The following is a 10,479-nucleotide window of genomic DNA, read 5'->3' as shown; positions in this document are numbered from 1 at the left end:
ATGCTGTCCTTTCATGTACCTCTTTATTCGCAGAAACATAAATGAGTCACACAGAGCAAGGTCTCGTGAGTCAGGTGCATGGGCAATAAAGCATGCTGATTTTGGCAAGAACTGGTGCACGGAGATGGCTGCATGAGCAGGTGCATTGTCATGGTGTCTTGGTGGCAAAACCAGTGCCCCGTCTGTCACAAATCAGGCCTTTTGTTTCATACACTGTTACACAATCTTTTCAGAACCTCTAAGTAGAATGCTTGATTAAGAGTCTGACCTGGTAGAACAAAGTCCAAATGCACTATCCCTGTCACATAAAACAAAGAACACAAAGGAGTATTGAGTTTTGGGAGATAACCCCTCATATAGCAACAAACTATTTAAAATAATCAAATATGTCCATAAGTTTTTCTCTGAAGAGATGCCCACAATTTATTCTTAAATATAAATGTCAGGAAAAATACTTCAATAAGATTATATATTACAGTCAGACAACAAAGCTGTTGTCTAAAGAACCATCGCCAGGACCTGCATTACTCCATGTATTGATCAACCATATTGCTAAGACTTCCATAGTATAAATCGGATATGAACATACAACGATTTGTTTCAGAAACCAATAGTCTATTCACAGAGAGAGGCAGAATGCTGTGACCTTGTACGGGGATCCTTGGATGTTAGAAAAAGCGAATGCATTGGCAAGTAAGTGAGCCAGCTAATGCATAGTAAAGATGTTTACGTTGTCGCGCATGTTAGTGCATATACCTCTAAGTTTCCCACTATTCAGTATGAAACTGGCTTAAACACTAAAAGAAAAAATGATAATAAATATAGATAAAAAGATGATATAGAAATATAACAATATCAGATAAATGCATGTGTCTGAATCCTTCAAATACTTAAGCTCGGATAACTTGTATTACAAATAAACTTGTTGAATTTAAAAAAAACTGTTCAGCATCTATTAGCATGTGCATTTATTTTATATAAAAGTTTAAATAGTTTGAATTTATAATCCCTTATAACTGCATTACATATATAATGTGTCTTGATTTCATGACTGCTGCTTCCATGAGCATTGATTATATTTAGCAACATTTTGAGATAAAAATCACCTATTGTACAATGTATCCTTAAAACAAAATTGTGAAACCATCACTATGATCTAATTTATATCTAATTTAATCATCCTAAAAAGGAATTTCAAACCCATGTTCTATCACACTTCATTCTTTCTACCTCTCTCCCCTCCTCAGTCCTAGTCTCTTCAGCTAGCTTCTTTTGGACATAAAATTGAATCACAAATATATTTGTGTGTACGTGTGTGCTTGTATGAGTGGCTTCTCTCACTCAGCATAGAATTTTTTGGTAGGTGTTGGCATAATAGCTACACGTTGGCCTGCAACCCACAAGGTCAGCAGTTAGAAATCACCAGCCCCTCGTTAGGAGGAAGGCAGGATTTCTACTCTTAAAGAGTTAGTCTCTGAAACTCACAGTGGCTGCTACCGTACTCTTTAGGTCACTGAGAGTACTCACTCGATGGCCCTGAGTTTGTTTGTTTGATCCATTTGGGAGCATTTATCAGTACTTAATTCTTTCTCATTGCTTACAAACATTTTTCATTGATAATTCATACTTATGTATTTAACTGGTGAACAACTGACCTGTTTTTGCTCGTTTGATTAGTATGAACAATGCTGTTATGGTGGTTGCAGTCACAGCACAAGTTCCCAGGTTTCATGTGCAGCCATTGAAAGGAACAGGATGAGTGCAAACACAGGGCCATGGTGAGGCGGGCACAGGACTGGGCAGCATTTTGTTCTGTTGCAATTATAACTTCTATGAGTCAGAGCCAACTTGATGGCACCTACCAACACCCAGGCATGCACGTGCACACAAATGTGTGAGTGGATGTATATATTTGTGGTTGAAATGGAAACGTGTATGTGTGTGTGCGTGTGTAAAAAGTGGGCGTATGAGAATTGTATGCCTGAGCTGAAAAGGGAAGTAAAAGTAAAATGTGAATCTGGACAGGAAATATGAATTTGGAGTACTTTTTAGAAAACTTTTTATTTCAAATTAGGTCTACAGAGCAGATCATAGTTTTACATTCAGCAATTCACGCACATTCTGATTCAACTCATCCATTGCGATCCCTTAATTTCCATCACGTAGCCCACTATCTCCCTATGTCTCCTATTTCCACTCCTTCTTTCGTAACTTCTGAACATTTCCTTGGATAATTTCTGCCCTTTTAATCTAAAATGGCTGATATTTCTAATGCAGAATTAAATTCACTGGCAGAAATGAAGGGTAGGAGTCATAGACCTGGTGGTTCGTCCAGTCTCTATGTGATCAATAGGCCTAATCTCTTACAACTTTAAATTCTGTCCACATTTCCCCCAACTCTATCCAGGACCTTCTAGTATGTTTCTTCACAGAGCAGCTTTGTTGAGGAGAGACATCCAAAAAAACCCACTAAGAATAACAAAGTGCCCCCCACCACCCTTAAAGAAATCATATGGGCAGGAAACAGCCCCCAATACTCACAGAGAAACAATTTTAGTAATAAAACAATAGCAGTAGTATTGGATTATAATACAAGCATTGAACAAATACCCACGATTCCACATTTATGTAGATAGAAAGAAATTGAGATAAAATGCAAATAATTTATGAAAATTAGTTCAAATTATTTATGTAGCTATCCTAAATTTTCTCAGATAACACTGTCTTGACATTGAAAATCTATTGACTGTGCATATGGGGTTTTAATTTTGGACACTCAATTCCGAACCACTGATCTGTATGCCAGTCCTGATGCCAGCAACACAATGAGCCGAGTAACATAGCTTTAGCATTGACGTTTGAGCCTGGGAAGTATATGTTCTACTCCTCTTTGCTTTTTTTTCAAAATTAGGAAGGCTATTTAGCCTGGTGGTGTAGAGGTTATGCATTGAGCTATTAACTGCAAGGTCAGCAATTTAAAGCTACCAACCACTCCGCGGGAGAAAGACAAGGTGTTCTATTCCTGTAAAGATCTACAGTTTTGCAAACCAAAGGGGCCAGTCCTACCCTGCCCTATAGATGCACTATGAGTTTGAATTGACTCAGTGGCAGAGAGTTGAGAAGTATAGACTCAATAAATTTCAGAGCCAGCTTGTCAATACATAAATTTCAGAACCAGCTTGTAAATCTAGATAAAATTTAGCTGGTGATACAAAAAGTGTTTAATCCATAGAGTACTTAAGGAACAGCTTTACCTTAATAACATTAAGATTTAAGAAACAGCATAACCGGGAAGCAGGAGGATCACAGGCCTAGGGGTGAGAGTAGAGCAGACCCAAGATCAGAGTGCCAACAGCACCCAGGGGAAGGTGGGCCACATGGAGCCACACTTTGAGGCAAGCAGAGTTGCAGTGAGCAGGTAGGCAAACAGGCAGAGAGCAGTTCCCAGAGTCCTTCACTCTTATTCAAAACACCCACCCCTCAATGAGATTTACTCAAGCTATCATTTGATGACAGGTTTGACTACACCCCAAGTCAGAAGATCATAGTTGACATAAAATCATCCAATTACCACAGTAATGCATCTGTGTATTTTAATTTTCAATTTTGTTGAATATACTTAATAATTCATATTTAAATATAATTTTAATTCAATTTATAATCCTTTATATGAGAGTCAACAATTTTTTCTGTAAAGAAACAATTAATATTTTTGACTTTGTAAGCTATATATGATTTTTTTGCACTTCATTGGGAGCTCCTACAGATATCACAATCCATAGTTCAATTCTATCCAGCATAATTGTGCAATTGATGCCACTATCAGTTTCAAAACGTTCTCTTTCTCCTTGAACTCTTTGCTATCAGCTCCCATTTGTTATTATATTGAATTTTATTTATCCATTTATTTATCTATTTTTTGCTCTATCTTATGTCATCTGCTGTATCCATTCACTGCCATTCTGTTATATGATCACCTTTAGTGGGGTACGCAGTCATCATTGCTCTCAGTTCCCCTCTTGCCCCTCCACCCCTCCACCCCCCACTTTCCATATCCTCTGGGAATCATTGCTCCTGTTCAATCTCTTTGTTGAATAGTCTTCTTGGTATGTTTCTTATGACCCTTTAAAAGTGTCAAAAATAATTTTAAGCCCACGAGAAATATAAACACAGGCTGTAGACCAGAGCTTGTCTTCTAGTCGTAGTATCATATGACTGCTTAAAATCAATTACTGTGAGTGAAATGCAAACTATGACAAATTCTGAATAGAAAATAAAATTAGTGATTTTGGGGATGTCAAGAAGGTATTATACACATTTTAGAAAATAAAAAATAAATTTAGGAATTTTGTAATATTAGTAATATATATTACTTATCTAACCACTGCTGATCCATAAATAGAATTCCATACAAAGATATTCATAATCCTAACCAAATATAAAGTGGTATTTGATGCTTTAGCAAAAATATTCATTTTACGATAACTGAAGATCAGCCTGATGTGAGAGATTGGGGCTTTTAAGATGTTTTCCACAGATCTGCTAATGCACACAGGATCTCATAGATCTCAAGGAACATTTCAGAAATTTTCAAAGCCCTATGGGGCTATGAGTCACTAGATTTGTGATTTTTGTATGCATAGTCAATTTCTTGTTTGCCTCCAGTTGTATTGCAGTTTCAGGCTGTTGTGATGTTCAACAATAATGCTACACAGTAAATGATTTGTTGTTAAACAATAAACAATGATAAACATCGTTTTTCCCTCAACAAATCCTGGACGCTATGACCATATTCACAAAGGGCGGTCTGAGACAGGTAAATTAAAATAGCACTTTATGAATGGGATGTCTTTCCACATTTATTCTTTAGATATATTTCATGCATGAATTTTGTTTTCCTATACATTTATTTAGTTTTGAATATTTTATTATGCTTTGTGTGAAAGTTTGCAGAGCAAATTAGCTTCTCACTTAAGAATTTATTCGCATTTAGCTTTATGGCATTACTTGTGGTTTTGACATAACTGCATCCTTCCTCTTTCTGCCTGGGTGCCTGATTTTGCTTTCTCCTTCTTTCCTGCCACTTCCCGCCTTCTGAACTTTAGTTTTAGGCAAAGATACCCTGTGATCTCATATGATTTATTGCTGTGAGAGGCATGTTTTTCACAGGATGCTTTTGTTCCCTTTCTAAGGATGTCTACTGTTTGGATGAAAGTTAATATCCAACCTGGGTTCTACATAAAGTCTCAAAGGGCCCTAGAGCCATAACCTCAGATGTTCCACCAGGCTCTATTAGATCAGTATGTCTGGTCTTTGCATGATTTTGAATTTTGTTCTATGTTTTCTCCCACTCTATCCAGCACTTTCCATTTTGATTCCAGTCAGAGTGATCAGTTAGGCCGCAGAGAACCATCTACTGCTTCTGGTCTCAAACCCATGGAGACTATGGTTCAGGAAGTTCATTAATCCTTTGAATTAATTGTTTCCTTGATTCCTCAATTTTATTTACTTAATTCAGTTTAAGAGGGGTCAATGGTTGTAGCTTAGATGGCGGTAGACACCTTTTAAGTCCCCACATACTACTCACTATAGTAGGATGTAGAGCATTGTATTTCTGGACGATATTATGCCACTTGACCTAGATGTCCCCCAGGCCTATGGTCTTATGCATCCAAGTCCAGTGACTCAGCTATTCAAGGTGTTGTTAATGGCAAGGGAGTTATCATACTTCCACCCCTGTTACATGGATGCATTTGCAACACATGAAAGTGTGCATGTAGATATACCCTCTGGCAACCTTTTGTATGATCATGGATATACACCCATACGCCAGTCTTCGTATGTTCTGCTTGTATGTCTAGCCGTGCTTCCATGTTTATGCTGTGCACTATGCTGTTGTTGAGCAATATGTGTGTAATGCTACTTATCATTGAAGCCTTTTCCTCTTGTGCATCTCCGTGCACTGTTCATACCATGCTGCTCTCCTTCCCCCTTGTTGCACTTGATCCTTCACCCAAGTTAGTGTAAGTCTGTTCTAGTTACTGATTTTCTCTCTCCCCTTCATGAGTCTCACCATCATCAGATTATATTTCCCTATGTGAACTTTTTCTTGTTTTTTAAATAATAGTCTCAAACAATATTTGTTCTTTTGGGTTTGACTTATTTCACTAGGCATGATGTTCTCAAGGTTCATACATACTATGGGGGATTTAGGAGATCAATTTTCATTCTTCAATAATATGTGGTATTCTATTTTTATATTGCCATAATTTATTTATCCATTCATTGGTGGATGGGCAGGTAGGTGATTTACCTATATTCCTATCACTGATAATTGTGAGATGAACATGGCTATGTATATACTAGCTTCTGTCATGCTCTTGTTTCTCTGGGCTATAAACCTACTAGTCTGCTTCTGGTCCATATTGTATCTCGCCCATATTTTTAAATAGAAGTACTACACCATTTTCCAAAAGAGAAGTACTAGTTTATGTTCCTACCTGCAGCATGTAAGCATTTTCTTCATCCTCTAAACATTCCAGTATTTTTATATGTTGTTTTATGAGTGAATTTATTGGTATCTCATTGTAGATTTGATTTGCAACTCTCTGATGGAAAATAATCATAAGCATACCTTCCCATTTATGTTCTACATTTCTAGATTTGTGATGTATACATGTTATGTAAATAAGTCCCTAATGTAAAACTTCTTTCCTCCCTCTTATAAATACACATATCTATATGGTAATAAGCATATATATGCTAATTTATTTATGACAATTAGTATAATCTACATTAACATTACATGTGTTTAGGACAGGAATTTTTACCCCTGTGTATAAATGTGTTGAACATCTAAACTTCAGCAGTTAATTTAGTTGCAAATTCTAATCAAGAATAAATGCATTGAGCAGGACAAAGGATAATGACAAATGCTTCAAACTTCTTTAATGAATTTTAATATATGAATTACTCAAAAAGCAATGTGCTAACACAATGTTTATAAACACCTATACATATTTTACTAATGAAATAACATCAAATATTCACCTTTCAGGAAAAAGTTGTTAAAGCAGAAAAAGAGAGCACAGTACAAATGCAACAAAAGACATAGATAGAAAAGGGTTTAGCAAGTATTATCAGGTGCTAAGGTATGATGGGGGTAAGAAAATCACAAGCAAAATAATAATGAGGAGTTTCACCACTTCTCAAAGCTTTGAGCTTAGTGTAAATGAAATAGAACAATATGTACATTTTTTCCAATTAAAGGTATTAAAATAGGCAAGATATTATAAAATAAAATTATTGTACTAGAAATAATTATGAACGTTGTGATGCTACCATTAAGCACGTGGCTACAGGTGGACAGAGTGGTGGTTAGAACGGGCCCAGCAGCTCCGTAAGAGAAAGACCTAGTGATTTGGTCTGTAAGCATCTGCAGCCTAGAAAACCTGAGAGGAAGCGTTTGCTCACTGAGATGTGATCACAGTGAGTCTAAACTCAAGGGCCTCAATGGCATCTAACCAAAGACAAGAATGATGAGATGGGTCAGGAACCAAACCTACAGGAAGAGCACGCAGCCCTTGGATTGATGTTGAGCCGCCATCATTTAGTGGCGATTGTTCCTGAAGTGTATCACTTGTAAATCTAATACATTAGATTGAGGAGAGTGAATTATAAGCTAATGATAGGTCAAAATAAGAGTCACCCTGGAAGCCTGGTGGGTTACACCTTAGTCTTCTCACTGAAAAGTGATCAGTTCAAAACTTCCAGTGGCTCCACAGGAGACAAAAGAGGCTCTCCACTCCTACGTCTTGGAATCCCATAGGGGTGGCTCTATCTCGTCATTTTGGTACTCCGTCAGTCAGAATGCAGTTTAGATTGCAGTGAGAATTTTGTTTGTTTGTATTTATTGGCATGTTTGTCTGATTGTTGGAATATTTGGTAATATTCCAAATATCAGAAAAAATAGATTTGATCTCCAAATTGTTTCTATTTCTAAATGCAACACCAGAAACAGCCTTATATGAGTGTTTTCTTTTATACTATTTAAGCCATGGATGTGAATCCCTGAAAACACACACTGTAAGTGCACCTTTTTATGCTTACTTCTAGATTAAGTATGCTTAATATTAATATTGAGATAAATTTCTAATGTATTGACAATTGAGAAAATAATTCTACCAAAAGGTAAGTGCTGAGGCAATTGGAAGGAATATATATCATGTCCATTCACTGAGTATCTATTGAACTCCTTTGGAGCTACGTGCTCCTTGAAACGTTCTTAGTGTCTGGGTGTGTTTGGACCTGATTCTGTGTTGTCGTCCAGGAGAGAGAAAAGAACACAAAGGTCCTTAAAAAGTTTTGAGGAGAAGGATAAGCTATGGAAACAGTACTCTTATTGGTGCATTCTATTCAGCCAATAGTGTTCTTAAACTCACATTTCTGTACAAAATTATATTTATTCTTTAATGAATGTGTATATATATGCATATGGAATGATAAAAATGTTTGAAAATTCAGACTTGTAGTAAAACTATAGCTCTGAAGTTTAATCCAAGCATAAGCCTCCTTGAGATGTTGTAAAACATTGTAAAGGAAAATCTATGATAACACTGACATTAAAAGTATGTGGCATATGAAAAGCAGTTATCTTAAAATGTGGAAAAATGAATGCATAATCCAAAATATTCTGGGTGATTAGTCATCTAAGGTTATAATTTTCATCTCTAAACACATAATCCCTTAATTTAAATGAGCAAGATTTTCTTATAAATTACCTCTATCTTTTAGGACCCAGTGGAATTATAAGTTAATTATAAGGTGAAGTTTCTGGGGTCCTATGTTAATATTTCAATTTTTCATATTTCTGAAAGGAAACATAGACCTTTCAGCATGTACAGAACATGACTACTTTGAACGAGTCTGGTGAAAACCAGTATGTTTCATCTAGTTTCTGAATGATAATGAAATATTCTACTTATTTAAAAAAATTAAGCAGGCAATCACAGAAATGAAGAGATTCTTTTCCTGGTAATGACATTCCAAAATGCCGCCTTTACTTCCTTATTTCTGAGGCTGTAGATCAGGGGATTCAACATGGGGATCACCACTGTGTAGAACACAGAAGCCACTTTGTCCCGATTCAGGGCGTAGCTAGAACTGGGTCTCAGATACGTATAGATGGACGTTGCAAAGAACAGAGTGACAGCCGTCAAGTGGGAAGCACAAGTTGAGAGTGCCTTGTGCCTCCCCTCGCCCGAATGCTTACGAAAGATGGAGAAGAGGATGTAAGAGTAGGACATGAGGATGACCAGCAGAGAACCGACCATATTCACACCAGCAAAAGTGGAAAAGATGCTTTCATTCAGGCGCGTGTCAGAGCAAGAGAGCTTAAAAAGAGGGGGGCTATCGCAGAAGAAGTGCTGGATGATATTGGGACCACAGAATGGCAAACTGCTCACATAACTTGTGTTAACCATGGAGTTCAGCAAGCCAGCTGAAAAGGCTCCAGCGGCCATTTTCAGGCAGACTCCTCTGGGCATTGCTAAGGAGTAAAGGAGGGGGTTACATATGGCCACATAGCGGTCGTAGGCCATTAACCCAAAGAGGATGCACTCTGTCGTTGCCAGGGCGATAAAGAAATACATCTGCAGGAAACAACCAGCAAAGGAGATGCTTTTCTTCGCAGACAGTAAATCTACCAGCATCTTTGGGGTGATAGTGGATGAGTAGCAGACATCCACAAAGGACAAGTTAGCCAGGAAGAAATACATGGGTGTGTGCAGTCGAGGATCGATCCTGATGAGCATGATCATTCCTAAATTCCCCAGAACTGTAAATATGTAAACCACCAAAAACAGCAAAAACAGGATAATCTGTAACTCCAGAGTGTCTGCTAATCCTGACAGGATGAATTCAGTCAGTAAGGTGTCGTTTTTTCTGATCATCTGTTACAGTACAGTTTGCTTAAGCTTTGTGTTAGTCGTCGATATATGCCTCCCCAAAACCTTACAGGAAGAAGTCGTTTTGTCAATGAGGATATTTACATGTGGGGGCAAATTAGCACGGTAAATGGGATGACTGAAAAAAGGAGGAAAATAAGGCATTACTTGAAAACAAATTTGTTTTTCAAGGCATTTATATGAACTGAAGCCAGCTTGTAAGCTTTTGAATTACTTAGTTAAATCCACAGATTCTGGCTTCTGAAAATATATTTTGTTTCCTTATACCCATATCAGACCACAATAAAATGCAAAGCAATATGCTCTCCAATGCCTCCCTGAGTCTCTGTACAATTATGTAACCCAAGGATAATATTTTCTCTCCCTTAAAACTACTCTGCACAATGATCAATTAAGGAATTAAATAAAAGACCTATAAAATCTATATTGAAAGCATGCATTTAATATTTTATTTCATTATGCCATCAAGCCACTAGATGAGCAAGCAATTATGAATAAATAATTCACATAATTC

The 10,479-nt window shown here is 37.0% G+C and overlaps 1 protein-coding gene across 1 annotated transcript; it reads right to left on the bottom strand.

Moving 5' to 3' along the window:
• Positions 1–9,005: 9,005 nt before the first annotated feature.
• LOC142446455 (olfactory receptor 5F1-like) lies at positions 9,006–9,950 on the bottom strand. Its single transcript, XM_075548205.1, has one exon. It carries the CDS (start codon positions 9,948–9,950, stop codon positions 9,006–9,008), a length of 945 nt encoding a protein of 314 aa, XP_075404320.1.
• Between the last annotated feature and the right edge of the window lie 529 nt (positions 9,951–10,479).

The sequence above is a fragment of the Tenrec ecaudatus genome, chromosome 4 (assembly GCF_050624435.1).
Source record: "Tenrec ecaudatus isolate mTenEca1 chromosome 4, mTenEca1.hap1, whole genome shotgun sequence".
NCBI classification, from domain to species: domain Eukaryota; kingdom Metazoa; phylum Chordata; class Mammalia; order Afrosoricida; family Tenrecidae; genus Tenrec; species Tenrec ecaudatus.
This window is presented reverse-complemented; position numbering and strand designations above follow the sequence as displayed.

Excerpts from the sequence above, each read along its gene's own strand:
- LOC142446455 (XM_075548205.1), bottom strand. The coding sequence starts at position 9,950 with ATGATCAGAAAAAACGACACCTTACTGACTGAATTCATCCTGTCAGGA.